The sequence below is a fragment of the Drosophila erecta genome, unplaced genomic scaffold, assembly GCF_003286155.1.
Source record: "Drosophila erecta strain 14021-0224.00,06,07 unplaced genomic scaffold, DereRS2 tig00000092-arrow-pilon, whole genome shotgun sequence".
In the NCBI taxonomy this organism is placed as follows: domain Eukaryota; kingdom Metazoa; phylum Arthropoda; class Insecta; order Diptera; family Drosophilidae; genus Drosophila; species Drosophila erecta.
In genome coordinates this window covers 855,828-881,132 of record NW_020825207.1, presented here as the reverse complement: position 1 = coordinate 881,132, position 25,305 = coordinate 855,828, and the positions used below count along the sequence as shown (strand labels likewise).

The window sequence follows — 25,305 nt, the reverse complement described above, 5'->3', positions numbered from 1 at the left end:
CTAAAAATACACGGAAACGCGAGAGAAATGTGTCTGTAGAGCGCTCTTATCTCTGTATAATCCACTTTATATGTTCACACCGCCACACAAATTGAAAATAAACACAAATTCGGGTTACGGGCGAACCGAAATCTGCAACCCAGTTGGAGATTACCATTTATTGGGAATTAAAGCTGGCATATAAACGCAAAAAACGTGCTCCAGCAAAAACTCGCGCTGGCCATTCGGAGTTATTAGTTACATTTGATACAGGGCTCTCTTCTGCGGTCCTAGGGGATTAACAATTTAAAACGCGCAATGGAAACATTTAAAGAACCTTTTTCTCGACAGTCGTTTCCCTGTCAACCGGTCTATGCCTTTGCCATCAAAGTCAAAAAATGTGTTGTTTGTATGGTCTTTGGTACACAGCACAAGTTCATATATCGCAATAAGCAGTTAACATCCAAATTTCAAAGTAAAGTGATGCAGCGCATAGCTTCAGTGAAGTCAAGGAATCTAGGTGCATCTATTTCCGCATTGCACGCGGAAAAGCCCCACAATGTGGCCAAGACTACTCCAGCTGCTTCTAATCTACCATATCATAAGGTTTCCGAGAAGACGACGGAGACGTCGGAATCGAAACCGAAGGGCCCTCAAAATCGAAATGCAGGACTGACGAGTGTTGGGCCACAAGTGGTGAGAAAGGCCAATGTGGGTCTTACTCCCAAGCCAGGTGCCTCGCTGGGCTCCGGAGCCAGCAGGAGCCCTGCCTCCAGTAGGAGCCACCACTTCTGCATTCCCGTACGGAGCTGTTATACTGTGACCAGCCGCGCTCGCCGCTCCTACGACCACGGGGTCTTCCTGTACCACCTGTCCCAGTTGGAGCAGACGGGATTCGCCAAAAGTGCGGCGGATCCCATGAAGTCTGTGCCGGCAGCGGAGCTTCAACTGCTGCACAGTGGACAGCGGACCACCTACCTGGAGAGGCGGTACGCACGCAGCCCGGACGACAAGTACAACTATCCGGAGGCCACCAGCTGGCGATACGGCTGGTTCCACCGGGAGTCCGATCTCCTGCACAAGCGAGTGCCCCGGCGGGATTAGAACCCCATGAATTCAATGAAATTCTTCTCTTCATCAGGGAGTGAAAAATATTTGGCTTAGAATGCTTAGCTCTTGCTTTTAAATAAAATGTATATAAATCAAAAATGCACTGTAGGTAGATATTTGGCGTTCCTGCAGCAACTAATAAAAGGGAATAATGGCCAGCTTAGGCCAAATATTCAGTTGGGCTTGATTTTGGCCAAGGGCGGGGCCAAAAAGTTTAAAAGTTTATTAAGCCAAAAAATGCCCAAACCTGGCAAAGCGAAATAGCTTTATCAAATACGCTGGCATGCCCTCCACCCGGCATCTGCATCTGGAGTGCATCACCGCCTGGACGAGCTCATCCCGGGCTGCAGCACGATGTGTGGAGCAGATGCCAAGAGCCCGACTGACAGCGATACTTTCCTACAGGCCGAGCTCCGTTGTTTTGGCGCCTTCGGAAGTGCAGCAGTTTTTCAAGTTGGGCGGAAAATGGAAACGGAAGCCAGCAAGGACAGTGGCATTAGTCGGCTGCTCGAATGGCGTACAACGGGGCGTATGCTTGTTGTGTGCCATTTAAAGTGGGCCAAAGTTGGGCAACTGCAACTTGGCGGAACTCGTCGTGGCTGCCTCTCCTTTGATTGACTCATGCAAGTCGTCAACTTTTTAATTGTTTTGTAACATTTCTTCAAATAATTTTGCCGTTTTTCCGCCGACCCGCCAGTAGTGCAATGAGCATTCTCCGGGCTCCGTTGGCTCTAAAACTTATTAACTTCGTTCCATGGCGAAATGCTTTAAATGCACCCGCTCCGCTCGTCTGGTGTCCTCTGTCCCTGATTGTCTGCACTCCAGACAATTCATGGCAGATTTCGAGTTTCATTGTTGCATCCGCAGCACTTTGAGCTGCGCAAACTTTCGCCGACCAAGACACTCTGCCAACTTGCCCCTCCTGTCCATCCAGCACAACGCGCCACCGACCCCTCCGGATCACCGGCTCCTCGGATCCTCTGGCCTGTCTGCGGTTCCCGGTTGTTGGGTGGGTTGGTTGGTTGGTTGGTTGGCTGGTTGGCTGGTTGGGTTTGCCTGATTGCAAACAACAGTTCCCTCCCAGCGGAACTGAAGTTTATTATTATTTGGCTTGTTTCGCGTTTTGGCGGTTTTATTTACCTTTAAATAAATTTCCGCTGTATTCTTTTCCAGCGTTTTGCGTCTATTTGTTTTCGATTTCGCTGCTGGTCGGAAGTTTCCCATGTTTACGCACAAGCTGGGATTGATTAATGCTGGGGCACACACAAGCTACTAATCCTGCACAGGCCCATATCTAATTTATTTGCCCGAAAAGAGGCCAGCATAGTTGCGAGCCGGAGCCGGAGCCGAAGCCGAAGCCGGAGCCCTTCTAAATGTTTTACGAGTACCACAGTTTCTTGGCCCTCGCTGAATATGATGGGAATTTATGGGTCAGCGGGCAGGCAAAGATGAAATTTCGGAACATTTTGTGGTAATTTTTATTACTTCAATAGCCCAGAATATGATGCTGAACATGCACTGCTCCCCCGCCCGCTGCGCGTCGACCAAAACTAACTTGGCCGTAAAAGTTTGGGTTCTGCGGTTCTCGATTGCGAATCACGGCCGGCCAGTCGGCCAGTTGGCCATTTGGCAAGTTGGCAAGTCCGGGTTTTTGGGGGCGTTTGTGAAACAGCATCCCCCGATGGCCCCCGAGGCAATGCACAATGCAAAAATATAATTCTGAGCAATCAATGCGGTTCGTAAAAGCAATTGTTCGGTCGGAGTCAGTTATTTAAAGTCCCGAATGGCTATTCAGCAGTAGTTTCTGGAAAATTGGTGATAGAGCCGTTGTGAGAACGATTTCACAGATAATAAGCCACTTGCCGGCTCGTTTTCCCGTAATTGCAGTTGGCATTTGTTTTTATACTAGCTTTTATTGCGAAACACTTTTACAAATTCTGCTTTGCTAAGTCAAGCACACACATTATTGTTTAGATCTATCACGTGGTTTCAATTTCTCCAATGCCTCGCAACCTTTGGGTAATACCTGAAAACCGGTCGGCCGAATGATGCATATACATAGTAATAGAAGGATGATAGATGATATAAATCGTAAATTAACATTTCGCCTAATGATCACAATCGCTTCGCAAATTTTGGCCAAATGAAAAGGAGGTACAAACCACTTGCATCGTTTGGGTTTCATGTAAAACTAGGTCGTTGGAAATCAAGATATATGGGTAAAGTGTACATTCCTATGTATTTCTAGTAGTTTCTGATTTGTGCCTTACTTAGAGAAGATACCGTACTACAGCCACGCGTTAAGTATAGCAAACTCTCCTCATCCTGCTCCAGGATCTCGGACGTAGTTAGAAACAGAGTCGCCTTTTCGTTTCGATTTTCTCACTACTTTTATGTTAAGTGGTAACAGTTAATTCTTTGCATAGTCGGAACAATATGGGACACACGAGCAGCACCACTCCTCCACCTACTTCGCCCCACTCCCTACTCCAACACATCACTTCGGCTTAGGTACACGCTTAGGAGTTGTCTCAGCCGCTCCCTTCTTGGACTCCTTGGCCGGTCAGAGCAGCTTCTTGGCCGTAATCGTCGTGGAGAGGGTCGATGCCGTGGCTGTTGCTTTTTTGGACGTCGGTGGTTGCGATGGGGTTTGTATCGTGGGGGGCAGACCAATGTCCGTGGAGGGCAGGATCTTTTCCATTTGACGCTCGGCCGCCTCTCGAAGCGCTGATTCCGTCGCTGATCCGCTGGCAATACCGCTGCCACCACTGTTGGGGCCACCACCTGATATTCCGGTTGGACCGGACCCTGTAGAAGCCTTTGTGGGGGATTTGGGGTCTGGCTTTGAGTCCTTTGCCAAATCGTCCAGGTTCTTGGCGTTATCCTTCAATGTTTTGGCCGTATCTTTGAATGCGGGCTGTGGGAACTAAGTTGTTAGACCACTGACCCCTGTATGTCAGGACAAAAACTTACCTCTTCCTTCAGCTCCTTGGCTTTATCGGGCACGGTTTCCTCCTTATCACGCATCTCGTTGGCAATATCCTGAATCTCCTTGGCAGAATCGTGAATATCTTTGACAAGCTTGGACAAATCCTTATCCGCTTTGTCTACCTCAGACTTCAGTTTCTCAGCCTCTTTCATGCTCTTTGCAATGGCCTTTTCAATCTTCTGCTCGGCCTGCAGCACTTGCTCCTTGTCAAGCAGAGTGATCAGTTCCTCAATGGCCTTATCGCTCAGCTTGATGTTGTCACGACCAATGGACTCCAACACCTGTAAGGAACACCAAATCAAATGAGTTTATGCTCAGACTAAGGCACTCGCAAACTTTACCTTGCGAATATCGTTGACAGTCACCACGCCATCCTTGTCGGCATCAAACTTCTCCAGTACAGCTTCGATGTGCTTAAGTCGTGCCTCATCGCTGGTTTCCTTCAGCACCTTGATGTTACTCATTAGATCATCGATGTGCACGATCTCCTCGTGTCGTCGTCGGGACGCCAGCTTGGAAAGCAGTTCGGTGAACTCCTCCAGCTGCTTCTTGTCGATATTCGTGGCCTCGCGGTCGATGCTCTGCACCGCCTTGGTGATCTCGTTCACCGAAATCACACCATCCTTGTCCGCGTCGAGTTTGACCAGCAGATCCCCGACAACCTTGAATCGCTCCTCATCGGACGCCTCCTTCATTCGCCGGATGGTGGCGACCAGCTCGTCAATGTGCACCATTTGCTGGGGTTCGACCGTGGGACTAGACGCCACATAATCACTGGATTCCGCCTGCTTGATTTGATGCTGTCTGGCCTCCAGGTCGTTAAGCACATTATCGAGTTGGGAGATCATCTTGTTGACCCGATTGTAGAGTAACTTGGCCGCCCGGCTCTCACGCACAGGCTCCTTGACCACCTGTCGCACCTCTCGTAGCTCCTCCACATCCTCCTTATAGTCGGCCAATTCCTCCTTGAGTTCCTTGATTGTTTCCTTTTCCACCACGAGCTGCTTATCAGATGACAGTGTCTTCAGAGCCTCAGACAGCAGCTGTACATCGGTAGAGGAAATGCCCTTGTCCGTCTCGGACACCGAGGGCTGTTCCTTGTGATCCAGAAGATCCTTGGAACGAGCCAGATTCTCAGCAAACACATAAGGAGCGGGAATCTCCTCCTTGATGGCCGATCGTTTGGCGATGGTCTCTTCCCGCTCTTCCTCGCGCTCTTCGCGAATCTTGCGCTCCTCTTCCTTGATGATTTCGATCTTCGTCTTGTTGTCCACCTTGCCCTCGCTCTCCCCGATGGCGTGACGTGTGTGGGCGCCCACTGCATCTGGTAGCACGCGCATCGTCTCCTTAAGCTTATCGGTGGTGATGCTGTCGTCGGAAATGAGCATGGTTCGTGACAGGAGCAGCAGCGTAGGAGGCACCTGTTCGTTCAGCGAGAGATCTATCCACTCCTTTAGCTGAAAACGAAGACGCTCCTCCGTTAGGCCATATGCCCGCATGCCACGTGCCTTGCACGCCTGCTGCAGCTCTAGAAGGTCCAGGGAGTCGACACCTTCGCGGGCAATAACCCGGTCATCGGTGGCCAACGATCTTAGCTTCAGCCGCAGCTGGAACCGCAGCAGCGTGGTGGTGCCAATTGTGTTCAGTTCAAGGACGCGACAAAGAGCCGCCAATTGCTCCCGGGACAGTGAATCTAGGGTGATCTCATCGTCAAATCGCTTGGCGAACTTGATGATTTCATCGTTGCTCACTGGCTCAGTTGGATTCCGAATCTTGGTGAAGAAGGCCTCGAACTGCTTGGCCTCTTCGCTGCTATGCTCCTTGTGCTGAACGGGCATTTGATCTAGGGTCTGCTGCAAGAACTTGGCCACCTCGAGGCGGACGCTCAGTGACTGCCGCAGTTTCTCCTGCCGATCGGTCGATGTCTGGAACGTGGAGGGCAGCATGCCGGGAAAGAATTTTATGAACAACGGCAGCAGCAGCTCCATGAAGGGCACGATGATGAAAACCGAAAAGGGTATCAGGCGGAACAGATCAGAGGTGGTCCGCTGAAGCTGCTTATTCTCGCGCCGCGTGAGCGTCTTGCCGTTGAGCACCCGCCAAAGGAGCTTCGAGCAAATGGCCACGTCGATGAAGAGCAGGCGAAAGCCGTGGTAATAGTGTACCAGCTCATCCCAAATGCGTGTGCCGAGCGGCTTCTTTGGCTTGGCCACCGACTTGTCAGCGGTCTTGGCCAAAGATGTCGTTGAGGCAGTCGCCGACGTGGAGCCCGCGGTCGCCGTAGCGTTTTGACTCTTCTCCGAGGAGGCCGTGGCTGTAGCGGCTGTGCTGGCACGAACTGCCGCGGCCTGGCCATTGGCCACCTCCTTCATGATCTCCTCGACCTTCTCCTTCTGCTGGTTCTTCAGCTTCTTGACGGTCGCGTCGATCTTTGAGCTGGACGTCTCCAGCATCGTCCGGCTGGTATGTAGATGCCTGAATCCATACCTGGAGTAGTGGTATCCGTAGCTGACATGTGGCTGAAACCTTCTGCTTAGCTCCAGCACCGAAGTCGACGCAGATCTTCGCGGTCGTTCATCTTCTTTGGCGGGTTCATCTGTAAAGTTCACCGAGCTGCATGCGCAACAGTTCGATTTAAGAACTGCAAAAAGATTTGAAAAAGGCCGTTAGTAAGATAAGTACATAGTAGCAGTAAGATAAGTATAGCTGTATTTAAAAACTGGCAGAGAAGGAAACCGAACAATAGTATTCCCACAAAAGAATCTTTCAGGTTGATAACCCGGTTCCATGTGATTGCCATTCCTTGTTTCAATGAAAACAAGATCACATGAAGAGCCAGCGGAAAATGAAGAACAAAGAATAAAAGAAACTGGATGAGTTATTAATCAAAGCTACACGAAATGAGAAAACTTTGTAGTAGATAAGCGCCTTGCCCCTTGACCATGGATTTCTTTTTGGGATTTTCAGCGAGTTTGATAGTTGATAATAGAACGGCAAAGATTGCCGGCGACTGACCAGATAAATTAGCACCTGGAGTGGAGCTTACATAAATCGCAAAGCGAGAAAACCGAAAATTCACACAACCGGTGAGAGTTCTCTACCTCTATAAATACATGCTTAGCAAACATTCGGACGGCTGCGTCGACTGCAATTGTTTACAGCGCACTTTTCCTTTTCCTTTTCATTTTCATGTTGCTTTTTATTTGATTTTCCGATTCTTGGCAAACGCTCAAGGTAAATGATTTTGCAATTGAGTCAAGGAGGAGGAACTGCTGTGGAGAAGGTGAGGGCGATTCCGACCTATTTCTAGTATCGATGATGGTTTAGACCAGTGGAGAGTACATAAGGTTTTCTGCCTTATGTACAATGACTATGACTGTACTTTTCCGCAGGTGCCTCTTTGTCTGGTTTTTCCGGTACCTGTCGCCGATCCTCTTCCCTGGCAGGTGACTTCCTACGAAATCGAAATCTGTCGCTTGTGAGTCACCAGTAAAGAGGGGGCATAGGTATAAGCCCGCTTATAACCTTAAATAACCATGCGGCTTAAAGTGAAAGATGTTGAAGATAAAGAAATTATTATTATCAAAAATAAGCCATATGTATGGGGAAAAAGATTAGATTGTCAGTTGCGCGATCCAAAGTCAACAAGTTGTTGAAAACAATTCCAGTAATTAAATTAGCAGCTAAGTTTCCGAAACACTGATACGTCAGTAGGTCTCCGAAACCGGTAAGAACTGTAGGAATGTATGATACGTTTGTTGTTTGCCCGAAAGCAAATAAACTCGGATCCCCCAGAATATTTTGAGGCTACGCCTCTGCTGCTGTTCACCCACTGTAGAACTTCCAGCGCACGTCGCCGTTTCCAGCCAGTCAGCTGTTGCCTTCCAGCGAAGTGCAGTCAAAACAAAATGCCCGATAACGCACACACGAATGGAAAGTTTTCACGCGATTTCGCCTTTGCTTCCCCGTGTTTTGGCCAACTTACAGCGCTTGTAGACGTTCTGGGCCAAGTGACTCGTCCGCAGACTGTGTCCCTTGTGGCGCAGCAGGGCGTTCATGGCGGCGGCGGGCGGTGGCGCAGGGGGGCGTGGCTCGGCTCGGCCTCCAATCCGAATCCAAAGTATTTTCAAATGTAATTTTGAATTTCCGACAAACTGTCTGTGGATTGTGTATCTTTGGGTTCTCTGTCGCTCGCCTTCTGATTGCTTTTGCCGTATTTGGACTTTGTTTTTGTCTGCTGTCGCTTATATCGGTCCTCGCAGTCCTTCTCTGTTCCTCTTTCGCTGGCGCAAGTAACGGGTTCCTTCCCACGATTCTCGTCTGATGGAAAAGTAAATAGAAGGGGGAATTCTGGGTTTAGCCTACTGCTGATTTGGTTAAAAGTCAATACATTGATTAAATCCCAAGTTCCTTTCGACAGCACACACACACACCACCACACACACACACACACACGCACTGAGCTACGTCATCGACGCAATATCGCGCGATCTTGATTTGTTTTTGTTTTTGCCTCGCACGCTCTCACACGAAATTACACAACTACAGCAACAAATTTCGCAGTAGTTTCGCATTTCGTGCGAGTGACAACCGGTTAAATCAGGCCTGTAACTTGGCCGCTGACTATAGCGTGCCCGCAGTGCAGTTTATATATAGGCAATTTGTCATTCCTACCGTGCCAGTAAATAATAAAATCTAAACTAACCGTCTGTTTTCACACTCTTTTCACGTTTGACATCAGTGAGACCGTTCTGCGAGTGCCAAAAAATACCGACTGTGAATTGCCGCTTGTTAGGGGGACTCGTCTGCTTCCATCCGTGTAGAATGTAACTAACAATGTAAAAATAGTTATGTAAAATACACCAAGTAAATTAATGCATTTTAAACAAATTTGAAGAAATGCACGAAGAGAAGAATGGAATCAGAGCAGCTCAAGTGGCTAAATTTAAATTTTTGTATAGACCAGAACTTCCCAATACGAGCACTTCCTTGACCTAAATAGACCACCAATGCACTTCAGGCTAACACCCAGCTCCAATTAAATCCTATGACACTTGAGTAACCATTGTTCCATAAACAATGCATATTTATTGCGGCAGCTATTCGAGTTTTTCTTAATTCTGGCCAAGTTGCAGTTTACTTGATTCCGCACTCCAGAGCGGACCACTCGAAAATGAGGCTGAGCTTGTATCTGCTTATAGCCTTCGGTGTGGTACACTCGCACTCCGTATCCGTGAGATACATTCTGAATGCTCTTGCTGGAGAGCTGCACTACGAAGCGATTCTTCTGGTGGAAAGCTCGAGGGAAAGCGAGTCGTGCTGGAAGCACAAGGACGTTCAAGGAGCGGTGCCCATTCTAAGCTTCAACGGCAATCAAAGTTTGTATCTTAAGGATGATTTTAGTACAAATATACTGGCACTAGTTTGCCTGGACGGAAGCGAAGGGAGTAACATGCAGGCGCTCTATCAGAATCTCGAGGATATGCGCGACACGCCCACCATACTGTTCGTGCCTTCGGATTCCGAACTCCAGGACGTCTTCCTGGAGTGTCTGAGACGAAAAATGCTCAATGTGCTGGCTTTCAAAGGCTCGGACTGGGGGTTCGTCTACAGCTTTCGGGCTTTCCCCGAATTCCGAGTCATTGAACGCAATGTGAGGGACGTCCTTCAGTACTTCGAGCCCCAACTCGAAGATCTGGGTGGCCATACCCTCAGCACTCTGCCCGACAACATAATCCCGCGAACTGCGGTCTACAGGAGCCCGGATGGAAGTCGCCAGCTGGCTGGATATCTCTACCCCTTCGTGCGGAACTACGTGAGCACCATCAACGCCACCCTCAAGATCTGCTGGCATCTGGTTCCCGAGGACGGCATGACCCAGTTGGGGGAAGTGGTCAGGCTGTCGGAGATCCATGATGTGGATTTGCCACTGGGCATCCATGGCATTGAGCACGGAACGACGAGTCAGAACGTTCCACTGGAGATCTCCAGCTGGTTCCTGATGCTGCCCATGGAACCCTGCCTTCCTCGGGCTAAACTCTTCGTCATGTTGGGTTTCGAGAAACTAGCGCCAGTGCTGCTGCTGCTGACCATCCTGCTGGGCAATGCCCATCGGATTGAGAGCGGCTTGGGGCCCAGCTGGCGCTGCTACATCCTGGTAGACAGAGTCCTGCGAGGAGCACTGGCACAGCCATTCTTCCTACCCCGCAGGCTGTCCGTCAGGCTGATGCTAGTTTACTTCGTGATCCTGCTCAATGGATTCACTTTCAGCAACTGTGCCCTCACCATTCTAGAGACGTGGCTCGTGCATCCCCCACCGGGGCATCCAATCCGCAGCTGGGAGCAACTGCGCACCTTGAAGCTGAAAGTGCTAACTATTCCCGCCGATTTGGATACCATTACGAAAGCCCTAGGCAAGCAATTCGCGCAGAGGAACAGCGATCTCTTCGAGCTGTCCGACGCGGTGAATTTCCAGAACAGGCGTTTGGCCATGGACCAATCCTATGCCTATCCTGTGACGGGCACCTTGTGGCCACTGCTGAAGCACGTCCAGACCCGCCTACGGCAGCCAGCGTTTCGACGATCCCGGGAGCTGGTGCTCATACCGCTACTCATCTTGGCCATGCCCCTGCCGAAGAACTCCATGTTCCACAAGTCGCTGAATCGGTACAGGGGCCTCACCCAGCAGAGCGGCTTGTACCAGTATTGGTCCAGGCGGAGCTTCGGCGAGCTAGCAGCCCTCCGGAAGATCCACTACAAGGTGAAGGGTGGGCAGCAGACATATCGGGACTTCGAGTGGCAGGACTTTGGCTATGTGTGGCTGGGCTTCGTGGCAGGAGCCGCCGTGAGTGTCCTGGTGCTGCTTGGCGAGATCGGATACCACAGCTGGCAATTAGGACGAAACTAGCATTGAACTTGAATAAATACTATGACATGATATTCATTTTATTCAGGCATTTAGTCAGCCACTCCTGCTTGGACAAGGCCACTCATAAATGCAGGCCCTGGCCTGCCATTAAAGTAAGTGACAACTGATTGTTATTGCTTTCCGGCTCTGGCGGTGCAACTGAAGCATATCAGATCTTATCGCAGTAGGCAGTACCCTCTGGGAAGTGCAGCACGGTGGCAGTATGTGTTACCCGTTCGCTTCGGACAGTCGCCATAGCAATGCGGCTCGCACTGTACTTCACTTTCGCCTGCTGGGCAGGAGCACATGGTGGCTCCTTGAGAAACGTGCTGAAGTCCCTTGAGAACGAGCTGGGTTACAGGACCATGTTGCTCCTAGAAAGTAATTCCCAGCCCGAGTGCTGGAAGCAAAGCCACCTCCGCGACGGGGTTCCTGTTCTAAGCTTTAGGGCCAATGAGAACGTCCACCTAAAAGATACTTTCAACTCAAAGATACTGGTGCTGGTCTGCCTGAACAAAGGCGAGGAAGATACATTGCGGTCACTGTACAGCTATCTCGAGAACATGCGAGACACTCCCACCATTCTATTCGCCTCTTCGGAAAGGCACATAGGGGATATCTTCCTGGAGTGCTTCAGTGAAGGCATGCTGAATGTGCTGGCGTTCAATGACTCCGGAATGGAGTTCCTCTACAGCTTCCGCGCATTCCCAACACTTCGAGTGATGAAGCGCAGGGTGAGGGAGGTACGTCGGTACTTTGAGCCGCAGCTGGAGGATCTGGGGGGCTGTGTCCTGAAGGGCGTGCCCGATGGCATCATGCCGAGAACTATGGTGTACCGAGGTGCGGATGGGGAGCTCCAGATGGGCGGATATCTGAGCCACTTCATCCGGAACTACGTGAGCACCATTAACGCCAGTCTGCAAATCCGCTGGGACCTGTTCCCGGAGGACTTTGACTTCGACCTGGACACGTTCACGGGGAGCAATCACATCGACTTTCCTTTGGGCCTGGGCGTTCTGAGTGCCGAGACATTGCAGCAGGACATCGCCATGGAGCTGTCCAGCTGGTTCCTCATGCTGCCCATGGAGCCCGCTCTTCCTCGAGCCCGGTTCTTCATGAAGTTCGGCCTATCGCTGTACCTGATACCGGTAATCGCGCTCCTAGTCTTGGTGCTAAGCAACGCACATCGCTTGGAAGCAGGCTTACCTCCTAGCTGGCGTTGCTGCTCGGTGGGAAATACGGTGCTCCGGGGAGTCCTGGCACAGCCATTTGTCCTTCCGCAGAGGCTCTGCGCCAAACTAATGTTCGTCTACTGGCTGCTCCTGGTGAGTGGCTTCTTCGTCAGCAACTACGTGGTGGTCTACCTCACAGCCTGGCTCGTCCAGCCCCCGAGCAGTGATCCGGTAACAGACTTCGACCAAATGCGCCGCGCACAGCTGAAGATCCTTATGGTGCCGTCGGAAGTGGATTACTTGAAGTCCATCAGGGGAAAGGAGTATGTGGAGAAGCGCAGCGATGTGTTCCAGGCAGCCGACTCCTCGGATTTCCAGACCAAGCGGATGTCCATGGAGCTGCACTTCGCCTTCCCCGTGACGGGCACCTTGTGGCCACTTTTGAGGCAGGCGCAAGTCAAACTACATCGCCCCGTCTTCCGGCAATCCAAGGAGCTGGTCTTTCTGCCCTTCATAATCATGGGCATGACTATGCCGAAGAACTCAATATTCCTCAGTTCCCTCAAACGCTATAGGACTCGGACCAGTGAGGGCGGACTATATCGGCTCTGGTTCACGAAGAGTTTTTCCGAGCTGGAGGCCATCCACATGATCTCCTACAAGGAGGACTGGGTTCACGACTCCTATTCCGATCTCAAGTGGGAGGACTTTCAGTTTGCCTGGCTTGGCTTTCTTGGCGGAACTGTGCTGGGCTGCCTGGTGTTGCTGGTCGAGATTGGGTGCCACAGGTGGCTCTGCAGGCGCACTCACCAAAAAACCCCTACTGTAACCGTGTTCTAGCCATGACTTACCAATAAATGAGAAACGCCTTTTGTTTTTTTATAACACTTCCTGGTTCTCATGGGTGCCTCAATGTCTTGAGTGAGTTTCCGGCCTTCAATTCCGGCAGTCCAATTAAAATCAGTGACTTTTAGACACACGCGATTGATGGTCCCTAATTGCTCGACTCATTTGACTTGGCCTCCAGATCTTATCGTGCCACAACTCCGTGTGAAAATTCCGTCAAGTTGCAGTTTATCCCACCCAAGCAGTGTGAGCAGTCGCCCTAAAAATGCGGCTAGCCATAATCCTTGTGTTCCTGAGCCCGATTGGCACACAGAGCGCTTCTCTGAGCGGGATTCTGGTGGCCCTCAGGAAGGAGCTACGCTACACAACCATTCTCGTCGTGGGAGGATCCCCTTCGTGCTGGGGCCTGGAGCCCTTCAGAAGCGATGTTCCCATTATAAACATGAGGGGCATGAGCAACGCGCATCCGAAAGGTATTTTCAACACACGGATGCTGGCACTGGCCTGCTTGCAGAACCAAAGCGGAGATGCAGTGAAGTCGCTGTATGGCAACCTGGATGGCATGCGAGATACTCCTACCTTACTAGTCGCCTCCTCGGACGAGGAGATGCGTGATCTATTCCTGGGTTGTTTCAGCGAACACATGCTCAATGTGCTGGCACTGGCGGGCTCCGATACAGAGTTCATCTACAGCTACCAGGCGTTCCCAGCACTCCGCGTTATAAGGCGAAAGGTGGCGGAGGTTCAGCGGTACTTCGCTCCACAGCTGAAGGATCTTGGGGGGCATACAGTGACCGCACTACCCAGCAACATAATGCCGTGCACCATATGGTATAGGGATGCCGAGGGAAAGTGCAAATTGAGCGGATACCTGCACACCTTCCTATGGAACTATGTGGACAACATTAATGCGACTCTGAAGATCTGGGACGTCGTGCCCGAGGAGGGTAAGCTGCACTTCACAGTGTCGAGGCTCTCGAAGGTACAGCACGTGGACTTCCCGCTGGAAATCGTTTCCCTTTACAATAAGTCAGGCAGCCAGCAAGTGCCTATGGAGATATCCAGCTGGTTCCTGATGTTGCCCATGGAGGACCCCGTTCCTCGAGCGCATCTCTTCGTCAAACTGGGCCTGGAGAGGCTGCTGGCCATCATAATAGTTGTGGGTGTGGTGCTCGGCAATGCCCATCGGCTCGAGATGGGCCTGAGCCCCAGCTGGCGTTGCTACTACGTGGCGGATAGGGTGCTGCGAGGAGCCTTGGCGCAGACAATTATACTTCCGAGAAGGCTCTCCCCCAAACTGATGTTTATTTATTGCCTGCTCCTGCTGAGTGGCTTCTTTTTGAGCAACTACTACTTGGCCAACCTGACGACGTGGCTCGTACATCCGCCGGCGAGTGATCCCGTCCTGAAATGGAAAGAGTTCCGCTTACGGCAGCTGAAAGTCCTCATCACCCCCGAAAAGTTAGACTACCTGTCATTGATTTGGGGCACGGACTTCACAAAGGCCTACAGCGATATATTTAGGCTCACGAACTCCACGGATTTCCAGAGGAGGCGCATCGCCTTGGATCCCTCCTACGCCTACCCCGTGAGCACTAGCTTGTGGCCGTTCCTAGAGCAGTCCCAGGTGAGACTATGGCGCCCCCTATTCCGACGATCCAAGGAGCTGGTGTTCCAGCCGTTCCAAATCATGTCCATGCCGCTGCCTAGGAACTCCATTTTCTACAAGTCCGTTCTTCGATATGCTGCTCTTACCCGCGAAACCGGACTCTATGTCTTCTGGTTCCGGCGCAGCTACTACGAACTGGTGGCTCTCCGAAAGATCTCGTACAAGGAAGACGAGGGCAACCCGTACTGCGACCTCAAGTGGACCGACTTTCTGCTCGTGTGGCTGGGCTTCCTGGGAGGAACTTGCATGAATGTCCTGGTGCTCCTCTTGGAGGTAGCTCATTACAAGTGGCATGCGAGGAACGCCGCACTCTAAGCGGATTAATTGTACCTCCCATCCCGACTACCAATAAAGGCCACGTTTCCACGAATGAATGCCAAACGTTCTGCCATTGGCTTGGGTTAATGGTTACTGATTTAGTCTTGCCGGTCATGGAAATTTATTACTAACTAGCAATGGATTTGCGGCTATAAATGCAGGCCACTCAGAACTTTTTAGGGACTTTTTTGGAAATTAGCTAGGCCGTGGCTCCTAAAATGTGGTTCAATTTAAACACACTAACATTGGTTTCCTTGGGCTTCATTTGTGCCCAGAAGGAAGTGCTGAACGGTGTTCTAATGTCCTTAAGGCGGGAGCTGTCCTTTCAGACCCTACTCCTCCTCAAAGGCGCAGGACGCACCGATGTCTGCTGGCAGCACTTCGACCTCGACCGATACCCATACCCATGCCTGAACTTTGACTCTACGCAAAGTATTTACCTCAAAGGAAGAGTCAGCAGGAGGATACTAGCTCTGGTTTGCCTGGATGCCGCTGAAGAGATCGAGGGCGTAATGAGAGCCTTGGGTGAAAACCTGATGGATATGCGGGGCACTCCAGTTTTGCTTGTGCTCCGACTGGAAACCAACATCAGCAGTCTGTTTCGGGGCTGTTTCGCCCTTCAGATGCTCAATGTCCTGGCTTTGAGTAGCTTGCATCCGGAGTCTGTATACAGCTACCGCGCCTTTCCTTTCCTCAAAGTGGTAAGGAGAAGAGTGGACCAAGTCGATAGGTTCTTTGAGCCCCAAGTCAACGATCTGCAGGGATACCCAATCGCCACAGTTCCCTACAATCTGCTGCCCCGCTCTGTGATCTACCGGGATGAGGAGGGGCGTCGCCAGATGACGGGCTACCTCACCCATTTCTACAGGAACTTCGCCAGGAGCCTGAACGCCTCCTTGCGGGTGCGTTGGGATCTGGTTCCCCAGGACGAGACCCCCCGTACCGAAGCCACTGCCGCGTTGCTTCGCGATGGGCTGGTGGACTTTCCGCTGGTGCTGACCACACTCGCTCCGGAGCCCTTCTATCCCAGCCATGTGGGCGAGATAACCAGCTGGTTCCTGATGCTGCCCGTGGAACCAGCTGTGCCTCCCTCCAGTCTGTACCTCAGCCTCAGGGGCTGGCAGTACTTCTTGGGCCTGATGATCGTTTTGGCCCTTCTGTTGGTCAACGCCCAGCGCTTGGAGGCGGGCCAAGGACTCCTTACCCTGCGCTGCGGTAACATCTTCGGGGATGAGGTGCTGCGAGCCATCCTGGCCCAGTCCTTCGTCATGCCCAGCAGGCTATCCTTCAGCAGGACTCTACTCTACAGCCTGCTGATGATGGCGGGGCTCATAGTTAGCACTTTCTACAGTGCCAATCTAGCAACGCTACTCGTTCATCCTCCAGCTGCTTTCAGGATACTCAGCTACGACGACCTTCGGAGCGCCCGTGGAAAAATCCTTATCTCACAGCAGGAGCTGCCCACCCTGAATGATTCCGTGGGGAAGGAGGTGCTGGAGAGAAACCTGGACACCTTTGAAGTGACCCCTTCCGTGGTGGACTTTCTGGCCCATCGCCATGAGCTGAACACCTCCTTCGCCTACCCGGTCACCAACACACTGTGGCCCCTTCTGCAGCTCAAGCAGATCAGAATGCACCGCCCGCTCTTCCGGAGGTCGCATGAAATAACCTTCACCCGGTTCATGCCGGTCACTATGCCGATGGCCAGGAACTCCATCTACCGCGACGTGTTCAACCGGTACCTGAGCCGCACCCTGGCCAGTGGGCTGTACGACCTGTGGTTCCGCAGATCCTTCCAGGAAGTCATCGCCGTGGGAAAACTGAACTACACCACGGATCCCCCGCCTTCGCCCTACCACGATCTGGTCTGGGCGGACCTGTACTACGTGTGGATGGCCTACTTGGGAGGCACTGGGGTCAGCATACTGGTGCTAACGCTGGAGCTGTCGTGCTCCAAGTGGGCTCCCTTGAACCGCGTGTTGGGTAGCTAATTCTCTACTAAAGGGAAATGACTGGGAGACCAATCAAACCAGTTTCTCGATGCGATCAATTAAATTAAAAACTCGCCGGGTCGCAATTTCAAACACTTTTTGCAAAAGCATTTTTATTCAAGTTTCACATGTCTCTGCTCACTGCATCTTGATTTCATCGTTAAATGGTTTCCGTTTCTTGTTCATTTTCATTTTCATTTTTCTTGTTCATTTTCGATTGTTTTTAGGTTTGTTAATAAGTAGGTATTCGTAATATGTTATAATTAGGATTCGCATCAATGGAATTACATATATAATGCGTATATTATACGCCATCTGTGTCGTATTATCTGTGCTCCTTGTGGGTTGCTAGTCATTAAAATGGGACTGTCGGGGCTCACACACCCCAGTCCAAGCAAAAGTTCAAATAAACTTGGTTCTCGTGAGTAGAATGCAGTTCGAGTGCAGCTGAATGCAGTTCGAATGCAGCTCGAATGCAGGTGTGGTGTGTCTCATTAGCAAAGGTGCACAATTGAGTAAACTTGGTGTGGAGTGTGGCTTGTGGGGGGTCGAAATGGGGCGCGATCGATGGTGTGTTCAATTAATTTTGTAGGACTGAATTAACATTTCTTGTACTCTAAAAATTTAGCACTATAAAAGGGTGTCCTTTGGGCTTTGTTTCGTTTGTCGTTTATTTTGTTTTTAGGTAAATTCTGCAAAAGCAATTACCAAAGATGACCTTCGATTACAATTATAATTTGTAATAATAATAAGAAGTATGTCGCATTTGCTTGGCAAAGGAAAATAAATTTCATTTCATTTCATTTCTTTCTCTTTTGTTTTGTTTTGTACATTTGTGTAAATATTATTCAATTGCGTAATTGAGTAATTGCGTAATTTCTCCTGGTTGTCTTGTAAATTCATATTGCATATGTTCTGTGTGAGTTACAGTGTTACAGTGGAGGCCTAATCCTACTTTTGTCCTGGAAACTAGGGCGTAACCTCGCCGGCCCAAAACCTAAGCTCAAAATGAAGTGAAGTTCAATGGAAATAAATATGGTCAAATGAGGGTACGTTAGTTATGCCATCCTAAATATTGCCATCGTTATAACTATTTTATGTCATTTAATTTCTCCTCTTTTGTGTGTGGTTACTGTTTTAACTATACATTGTGTATATGTCTAGACGCAAAACTTTAATCTTACAAATTTCGAGTGAGTTAGCGTTAATATTTTCTTTTCTTTTCATTTATCTTTTCCTTGCTTTCGTTTTCTGCTCTGCTCTCGGAAACACTTTAAAAATTAAGCTCAATAATCTTAAATTATTTATGTATTTGCTTTCATTTCGGTTCACACGCCTGCCTACAGAGTGTTTTGAATTATTCGATCATGCGATTTCTTCGTGCCTTGTAGCCATAATAATATTCATATTCTAAAAGATCTCAAACATTGCACTGTGTACACTTCTTGGATTGGTTACATTCAATTAGTTTTCTTTTTGTTCGCGTTACATTACGGTCGTTACTGTCTGCGGTCCTGTTTGTGGTTTCACTTTAGTTTCTGCTACTTGAAACAATGTACAATAATTACAAAAATGTCTTGTAATTGCTAAAATTTTAATACTCATGTACTGTCCGCAGGAGTGGCGCTGGGCCCCTGCTACTTCCATATCCGATCTCTCCAGCTTTCCAGCTCCGACATAATCCTCGTCCACCTAATCTGCGTCTACTATATAAATTACGTGTAGGTTCGCTTTCGCAATGGTTGCACTTGATTTCCTCGTCAAAAGTATTAGTTATAGCGTAGGGTGTGTGAGTATTATAAACGCTTTTTAACTACAGCGTGTGGGTTTACTTTAGATATATGTATATGTTTATGTATATACGTGGAGTGGGTGCTTCACTTGTTAATAGGGGTTACATCAATTGCATTTTTTTCCGTTTTTCGATTTAGTTTTTTGTTTTTTTTTGTTTTGTTTTGTTTTGTTTCTTGGTTTAGTTTTGTTTTAATATATATTAGGTAAGTGTAAATATTCATATGTTGCCCAGGGCTTGCTGGGCGTAGCTCTAGTTGCGATCGCACGATCTAGACTTAATGCCAAGGGGCCAGTGTGAATGTTGGCCTGGTGTGGGTAAATACATTTCGAAATACGTGTACGCAATGTGTTCTTTAGGCGAGAAGCTGACAGCAAAGCCTCTGCCCACTAAATTCAACAGTAAAGACAAACATCTAATTCCAAAAAAACGCTAGTGAGTGCTAAGAAACTGTTGTCCTAATGCCTAGAAAATCCTTTCGATTGAGAGCTCCTCTTCTGCCTCTCCCTTTGTTTCTGCCCTGTGTTTTTCTATAAATTTCAACTGTGTTGCAAGACTTTTGCCTACATCTAAGTGTATATGCGCAGGATCTGCATCCCGCTCTTCTGCTGCCTGATGTCCGCCTAGCTGCTCGATACAATTTCTCGTAAATATCTATATAGGTTTATATATGGGTGTGTATTGTATGTGTGTGGGTTCCGAGTCAACTCCTAGCGATGTCCTTGGATCAGCTGCCTCCGCCGCCGCCACCGCCCCCGCCGCCTTAGTAGTAGAATATCTGGCCAGCCTTCTGGCGCTTGCGCTCCTCCAGCTTGCGATTGATCTCCTGCTGCCGCTCGGCCTTGCTGAGGGCTCTTGCCACGTACAAAAACTTGTTGTCGCCCAGCTGCTTGCCGTGCAGGCCAATTACGGCGGCCAGCGCCGACTGTGGGTTCTCGTACGCCACGAAACCGAAACGCCGGGAGCGCCCCTCCTCGTCCAGCATGAGCTGCAAGGATCGGAGAAAGCAAATCGATGATATAAACAAATCAGCACAGATGGGCCAGGTGGAGTCCTCCTCTTCCCCGCCGCCACAACTCCTCGTGGCACCATAGGCATGCGCAGCAATGTCGCAAGAGAACACCCAAGAGAGTGCGAAACTGTGCCACATGGTTGTCGTCCAACCACCCGGCCCCACTAACACCCCCGCAGGGAAGATGAGGTGACCAAACAACGTACCTTGTGACTGGTGATGCGGCCGTAGGGCTCAAACATCTCGCGCAAATGCTGCTCGGTGAACTCCTCGCTGAGGTTCTTTACATACAGATTCTTGAAGTGCGTGGCCTTCTCCTGCTCCCGGTCCCGCCGTGGTATGAACTTGACCACATGCACCTTCTGATTATTGCACAGCATCCCATTAACCTTCTCGATGGCCGCTCGGGCGGCCTCCTCCGAATCGAAATGCACAAACCCATAGCCGCGCGAATTGCCATCCTCGTCCTTGGCCACATTGCAGTTCAGGATGTTTCCGAACACCGAGAACGTGTCGTACACCGCCTTGTTGTCGATGGACCTCTCCAGGTTCTTGATATAAATCTTGCCACTGTCTGGAGAGCTGTTGCCTCCGCTGCCCCCGGTGGAGCCACTAGCCAGAGCACCCCCGCCGACTCCCACGCCCACATTGGCCGAGTGCGAGGAATTGGACGTGTGCCCGCTGCCCAGGGAGTTGTGGCCATGCCGTCCGAGAACAGCGGCGGCCGCCAGGTGGTTACTGGCTGCGTGGCCGCCGCCGACGTGGCTCAGGTGCCCGGCAGCGGCGGCGTGGTGGTGCAGCTGCTGCTGATGGTGCGCCGCTGCCAGCGTGTGGTGGTTCAGGGCCGGCTGCTGCTGGTGGTAGTTCGCCGGATTGCCGCGGAACGTCATGGAGTTGACGAACATGATGGCTGCTGGCTGTTTGTGGAGCGTGGTGGCGGCTAGTGGAGTGCTGTAGGTGCTGTAGGTGGATTCTGCGTCCTGGTGGCCGTGGCTCTGGATTTGGATACCGCTGTAGATGGGACCGAGAATCTTGACGGCGTTTTGTTCCTGGTCTTATCCTTTTAAATTCCCGCTCAACCTGCTGTGACCAGAATCTGCGTTATGGCCAATCTCGTCAGGTGGAATGCCCACTTACCAGGATTTGCACACGGAATATGACCAAGGATTCGCGGAGTTGAAAAAATCGTTTTTCTCTCGCCCAGACTCTTTTCAATGCTCTTTGCTCTCTCTTTCGTTTTCTCTCTGGCTCTTCCTTTCGCTCTTTTGTACTTTGCTTTTTCTGGGGGCTTTCACTTTTGGGCTGATTTTTTGGGGCTCTTCTGTGCTTTCGCGTAACACTTTGCGGTATTGTTTTCGAGTGGCACCTAAACTAGATTCTTCAGCAATTGTAGCAGTATAAAACCTGGTTTTTGCAGCTTCGGCGATGGCCCTTTATTATTTAATTGTATTTTATGCAAAAACTGTCGCTACTAGTGATTAGTGATGTTAAAAAACATCGATGCATCTGCCATCGATACGTGGGGCCGTGATGTTCTGGGCCGTACTATCGATGACTTCCTCGGTAGCGATTGCTTAGCAAGTGCACCCTCCTCAGTTAGCGGATTATCAGCTCCTACTATCGCCACCAAAGCCACGTTTACCAACACTGCACTATGCGCTCCCTGTTTTGGAAATGCAACCAAAATAGAATTGGACACTTGTTTACCTAAAATACAGTCTGCTTCAACAATTAAATGACGTGATGGACCAGAAAAGCGCATCGGGAAGTCGTTCGAACCGGCTATCCCAAGGAAAAGACACCCATGCCCGCGAACGCGCAACACTTGAGGTGGCCGAAAATCGGCGAAGTAACATCATTGACGACATGGCCAAAATACACGAAGCCGATCGCCAGACTAGCGCCGCCACTCGACGGGCTCAAGGTCTCGAGCGGCTTACAGTTGACAACAGTGGCTTCGTCGCCGTGGAGGACCTAATTTTGGCCTGCGCTGAGCCAACGCCCGAGGAGCAGGTCGAGATGATCATGCTGGACTTCTGCTCGTCTCCGACTTACGCAGAGGATGAGGATGAGCCTAGCTGTGAGACGGAGCCGTGGTTTCGATTTCGCAAGAAAAGGATCAGAACTTACGGGCGGAAGAGGGATCCCAAAGGCAACATGGTCGAGGGCCGAAGTTCCTCGGGTCTCTCCGTGCAGAGGGATCTCAATACTTCGTTCACATCTGTGGCTTGTGACCTAGACGCTGCTTCATCGCAGAGGATACACGAGGTCCTGTTAAACCTAAGTCAATACTTTTCGATGAGCGCGACAGATTCCAGTCCGACTCCTTCTGTCCCATCGCAAATAGATCTGCCAACCGAAGCAAGGCGAGATTTTGAGAAGCCCTCGAATTCTGAGGAGCACCGAACTAATCTTTCAGATACAAATTTGGAAGATGAGTGTATGAACACTGAAGTGATGAACTTGAGAGATGACCTGTTGGAGAACGGCTTTACCTTCGAGGCCTCTATCTATGACAATGAGCAGGAAGGTAGGGAGTTCTCGGTATTTATAGAAACGCATCGTAACTCTTTTCTTTTTCATAGTTCCAGGACCTCTGGCAGACACTCTTTTTGGAGATAGCAGGCAAGCGATCTCAATTACGCACCTCCAATTGGGTATTATATCGCAATTCATATTACTGTAGAGTCCATTAAAATAAACCTATATTTATAGAAAGAGGAGAATGTAAAGTATGGTCTGATGCAGACTCGGCACCGAAAAAGGCCGAAATGAAGTCACAAGCAGAACATCCTGTATATGAGAACACGAACCTAATATTGGAAGGCATCCCAATAAGCGAATGGCTAACTCCAATGGAACTGCCCGAGAAACACAAAGAGGTAATCAAACATATACCCGAAAAAAAGTTAAAGTTGGAGCCAAGTTCTCAGAAAGAGCATGAGCGTAGCAATCATTCAAATGAAACAAAGTTTAGAGCAGCCCCAAAAAAGGAAAGTGATATTGCAAATGCACTATTCAACGACGGAGAGCTTCTTAATGAGTTTCTTTTTAATGAATGGAACCCAATACAGTGTTCTGATGTCCCATCAACCTCTAAGGACGCCATTGAAGTGCCTACGAAAAAGACCGAGCAGCAACCAGAAAAGAAGACACCTAATAAAAGTCAGCCCTTAGGCAGTCATCAACTTGTTGGCTTTCGAAAAACGCCCTTCAAATTTATTGAGGTTTCGGAAGAAATGAAAATTAAGGGCGAACAGTTTGTAGACAAAGTTGTATCCAGTTTATATCGATCTAGTCAAAAGTGCAACTCGGTCACTGAGAAATACTCCGCTAATCATGGTCAAGTGATGGAATCAACAGAGTGTGTGGGATACAAAACAGCCTTAAGTAAGCCCATCGATGTATTGGATGGTAGTAACAAGGAAGCTGGCCATGTTATAGCAAAGTTTGAGGTTGGAGAAATAATTGCCAAATGCAGTCCTCTGAACAAGGAGTCCATAACAGAGTCCGAGTTTTCTGGCTTCCGTACAGCCTCAAATAAAGCAATTCTGATTTCTGAAAAGATGAAAATGAAAACTGCAGAGTTTATGGCTGAATTTCAGTCCGCAGAATCAAATCAGCAAAATGGTTATGAAGTCAATCAGCCAAATGGCATATCGACGTTTGTTGGCCCTAGCACTGCCTTAAATAAAACAATTGAGACTTCAGACGAAATGCAATCGAAGGCTACCAAGTTGGTCGTTGATGTTAAAATGGGAGAACCACATCAACCCACACATTACCCACAATGCCCTGACTCCAATGAATCAACGTTTTTTGGCTTTAGAACAGCGTCAAACAAAGCCATTGAAAATACAGAGGCGATGGAGAAGAGGGGAGCCATGTTTCTGGCCCAGTCTAATGCTACAGACCAACAAGATCAATTAAACGACGCAGAGTTCGTTTTCAGTGAATGGCAGCCAAGCGATCTTCCTGATGTTCCATCCCAGTCTAATGACATAAACTTAGCTCCAAATAATAAGAGGAATTCAATAAGCGTTGAAAAAAATAATACTGTGGATACGAAAGCCGCACCTGACAGCGAGTTTTTTGGCTTTCGCACAGCCTCAAATAAAGGAATTGTGATATCTGAAAGTACGAAAATCAAAGCTGCCCAGTTTATGAGTGAATTTAAAGCCGTTGGCCCTAGCACTGACTCAAACAAACCAATTGTGATCCCTGAGGAATCGAAATATAGTCCTGCCCAGTTGATGGGTGAAGAGGCGGCAGAAGACAGTCCGAACAAACCACCTTTTTGCGATGTACAAACCAAAGAAACTACCTCAGCTAATGAGCACTTCCATCACCTCTCCGTTGACCGTTGTGCAAAGGAAGAGCATCCGAGGACGCCCAAGAGGTCGCAGGAGATCCACTCCTCCCTGTCGCAACTAGCAGGCCTATCACCACTGGATCAGGCCACCAAGAAGTCCGTAATAGAGCGCCGGAATATCCTGTCACTGAAAAGAAAGCGAAAGATCACTTCGTCAACTGAAACTTCTGCCACCTGCGCCTCGCCCGCTGAGGAGCGATTCGCTCCAACGCCCGCTGCGGCCAGTACTCCGCTGGCTGCCAGGGATTTAAATCTCTCCAAGGAATGTACAAAGGATAGACAGCATCCGGAGGACATGTCCCCTATTTGCATGCAACCCAGAAGGAGTCGAAGACTTGGTTTGAGTAGAAGTCGCTATTAGTGTACATTAAGTGAGCATTGCTTTATACCCAAAAGATTTAAGCCGCTGGTCGACTTAAATGGGTAGATATTTAGTTGAAATAATCTATGAATGAGTCACATAGTCACAATTTATAAGTTATTGTAAAAAATTAAAAATAAATAAATTTCTTAATTTGAATGCATTTTTTTAGAGAATTGCGCCAGAAACATTTAGAGGTATGCCACTTCAAAATCCGATTAAGATAAGTTGAGTTATGGAGTTTAGAACTTCAGCCTTGGGGCATTTCTTCATATTTTTGAATTTCTACAACAGCATACATCAGAAAAATTACAAAAAAATTTCAAAAAAATAAATTTCTAAATTTGAATGCAGTTTTTTAGAGAATTGCGCCAGAAACATTTAGAGGTATGCCACTTCAAAATCCGATTAAGATAAGTTGAGTTATGGAGTTCAGAACTTCAGACTTGGGGCATTTCTTCATATTTTTGAATTTCTCAACAGCATACATCAGAAAAATTACAAAAAAATTTCAAAAAAATAAATTTCTAAATTTGAATGCAGTTTTTTAGAGAATTGCGCCAGAAACATTTAGAGGTATGCCACTTCAAAATCCGATTAAGATAAGTTGAGTTATGGAGTTTAGAACTTCAGCCTTGGGGCATTTCTTCATATTTTTGAATTTCTACAACAGCATACATCAGAAAAATTACAAAAAAATTTCAAAAAAATAAATTTCTAAATTTGAATGCAGTTTTTTAGAGAATTGCGTCAGAAACATTTAGAGGTATGCCACTTCAAAATCCGA

General features: G+C 49.0%; 8 protein-coding genes across 9 annotated transcripts; 6 read left to right on the top strand and 2 right to left on the bottom strand.

Moving 5' to 3' along the window:
- Positions 1 to 346: 346 nt before the first annotated feature.
- LOC6548072 lies at positions 347 to 1,182 on the top strand. The gene has a single exon (XM_001976577.3). The coding sequence runs from the start codon at positions 391 to 393 to the stop codon at positions 1,081 to 1,083; it is 693 nt and encodes a 230-aa protein (XP_001976613.2). The 5' UTR covers positions 347 to 390; the 3' UTR covers positions 1,084 to 1,182.
- Positions 1,183 to 2,982: 1,800 nt separating this feature from the next.
- LOC6548073 (mitochondrial proton/calcium exchanger protein) lies at positions 2,983 to 8,851 on the bottom strand. Its single transcript, XM_026980513.1, has 5 exons — positions 8,753 to 8,851; positions 8,064 to 8,398; positions 4,420 to 6,719; positions 4,063 to 4,359; positions 2,983 to 4,006 (listed from the first exon to the last, which is right to left on the bottom strand). Exons 2-5 carry the CDS (start codon positions 8,134 to 8,136, stop codon positions 3,653 to 3,655), a joined length of 3,024 nt encoding a protein of 1,007 aa, XP_026836314.1. The 5' UTR covers positions 8,137 to 8,398; positions 8,753 to 8,851; the 3' UTR covers positions 2,983 to 3,652.
- Positions 8,852 to 9,251: 400 nt separating this feature from the next.
- LOC26526229 lies at positions 9,252 to 10,985 on the top strand. The gene has a single exon (XM_015157275.1). The coding sequence runs from the start codon at positions 9,252 to 9,254 to the stop codon at positions 10,983 to 10,985; it is 1,734 nt and encodes a 577-aa protein (XP_015012761.1).
- Positions 10,986 to 11,245: 260 nt separating this feature from the next.
- On the top strand, positions 11,246 to 13,266 carry LOC113564253. Its single transcript, XM_026980129.1, has 2 exons — positions 11,246 to 12,936; positions 13,185 to 13,266. Exons 1-2 carry the CDS (start codon positions 11,246 to 11,248, stop codon positions 13,264 to 13,266), a joined length of 1,773 nt encoding a protein of 590 aa, XP_026835930.1.
- Positions 13,267 to 13,268: 2 nt separating this feature from the next.
- Positions 13,269 to 14,987, top strand: LOC6548074. The gene has a single exon (XM_015157202.1). It carries the CDS (start codon positions 13,269 to 13,271, stop codon positions 14,985 to 14,987), a length of 1,719 nt encoding a protein of 572 aa, XP_015012688.1.
- A 221-nt stretch (positions 14,988 to 15,208) lies between these two features.
- Positions 15,209 to 16,981, top strand: LOC113564252. The gene has a single exon (XM_026980115.1). It carries the CDS (start codon positions 15,209 to 15,211, stop codon positions 16,979 to 16,981), a length of 1,773 nt encoding a protein of 590 aa, XP_026835916.1.
- A 1,293-nt stretch (positions 16,982 to 18,274) lies between these two features.
- On the bottom strand, positions 18,275 to 21,346 carry LOC6548252 (polyadenylate-binding protein). 2 transcript variants are annotated; one of them, XM_026980104.1, is made up of 3 exons: positions 20,923 to 21,346; positions 19,992 to 20,868; positions 18,275 to 19,761 (listed from the first exon to the last, which is right to left on the bottom strand). In XM_026980104.1, the coding sequence occupies exons 2-3, from the start codon at positions 20,688 to 20,690 to the stop codon at positions 19,537 to 19,539; spliced, it is 924 nt and encodes a 307-aa protein (XP_026835905.1). In that variant the 5' UTR covers positions 20,691 to 20,868; positions 20,923 to 21,346; the 3' UTR covers positions 18,275 to 19,536. The 2 variants fall into 2 exon arrangements, with proteins under 2 accessions (XP_026835905.1, XP_001976617.1); XM_001976581.3 differs by having other exon boundaries at positions 19,992 to 20,865.
- Positions 21,347 to 21,444: 98 nt separating this feature from the next.
- LOC6548253 (breast cancer type 2 susceptibility protein homolog) lies at positions 21,445 to 24,618 on the top strand. Its single transcript, XM_001976582.3, has 3 exons — positions 21,445 to 22,315; positions 22,371 to 22,442; positions 22,501 to 24,618. The coding sequence occupies exons 1-3, from the start codon at positions 21,529 to 21,531 to the stop codon at positions 24,516 to 24,518; spliced, it is 2,877 nt and encodes a 958-aa protein (XP_001976618.2). The 5' UTR covers positions 21,445 to 21,528; the 3' UTR covers positions 24,519 to 24,618.
- The last annotated feature ends 687 nt before the right edge of the window (positions 24,619 to 25,305 follow it).

Bases quoted from the DNA above. Each gene is read 5' to 3' on its own strand.
- LOC6548072 (XM_001976577.3), top strand. From the start codon at position 391: ATGGTCTTTGGTACACAGCACAAGTTCATATATCGCAATAAGCAGTTA.
- LOC6548073 (XM_026980513.1), bottom strand. From the start codon at position 8,136: ATGAACGCCCTGCTGCGCCACAAGGGACACAGTCTGCGGACGAGTCAC. The intron at 6,720-8,063 runs GTAAGTTGGCCA...ATCTTTTTGCAG, and splicing joins CCAGAACGTCTACAAGCGCT to TTCTTAAATCGAACTGTTGC. The intron at 4,360-4,419 runs GTAAAGTTTGCG...TGTTCCTTACAG, and splicing joins CTGTCAACGATATTCGCAAG to GTGTTGGAGTCCATTGGTCG.
- LOC26526229 (XM_015157275.1), top strand. From the start codon at position 9,252: ATGAGGCTGAGCTTGTATCTGCTTATAGCCTTCGGTGTGGTACACTCG.
- LOC113564253 (XM_026980129.1), top strand. From the start codon at position 11,246: ATGCGGCTCGCACTGTACTTCACTTTCGCCTGCTGGGCAGGAGCACAT. The intron at 12,937-13,184 runs GTGCCACAGGTG...CTTGGCCTCCAG, and splicing joins GTGTTGCTGGTCGAGATTGG to ATCTTATCGTGCCACAACTC.
- LOC6548074 (XM_015157202.1), top strand. From the start codon at position 13,269: ATGCGGCTAGCCATAATCCTTGTGTTCCTGAGCCCGATTGGCACACAG.
- LOC113564252 (XM_026980115.1), top strand. From the start codon at position 15,209: ATGTGGTTCAATTTAAACACACTAACATTGGTTTCCTTGGGCTTCATT.
- LOC6548252 (XM_026980104.1), bottom strand. From the start codon at position 20,690: ATGTTCGTCAACTCCATGACGTTCCGCGGCAATCCGGCGAACTACCAC. The intron at 19,762-19,991 runs GTACGTTGTTTG...CGATCCTTGCAG, and splicing joins GCCGCATCACCAGTCACAAG to CTCATGCTGGACGAGGAGGG.
- LOC6548253 (XM_001976582.3), top strand. From the start codon at position 21,529: ATGGACCAGAAAAGCGCATCGGGAAGTCGTTCGAACCGGCTATCCCAA. The intron at 22,316-22,370 runs GTAGGGAGTTCT...TCTTTTTCATAG, and splicing joins CTATGACAATGAGCAGGAAG to TTCCAGGACCTCTGGCAGAC. The intron at 22,443-22,500 runs GTATTATATCGC...CTATATTTATAG, and splicing joins AATTACGCACCTCCAATTGG to AAAGAGGAGAATGTAAAGTA.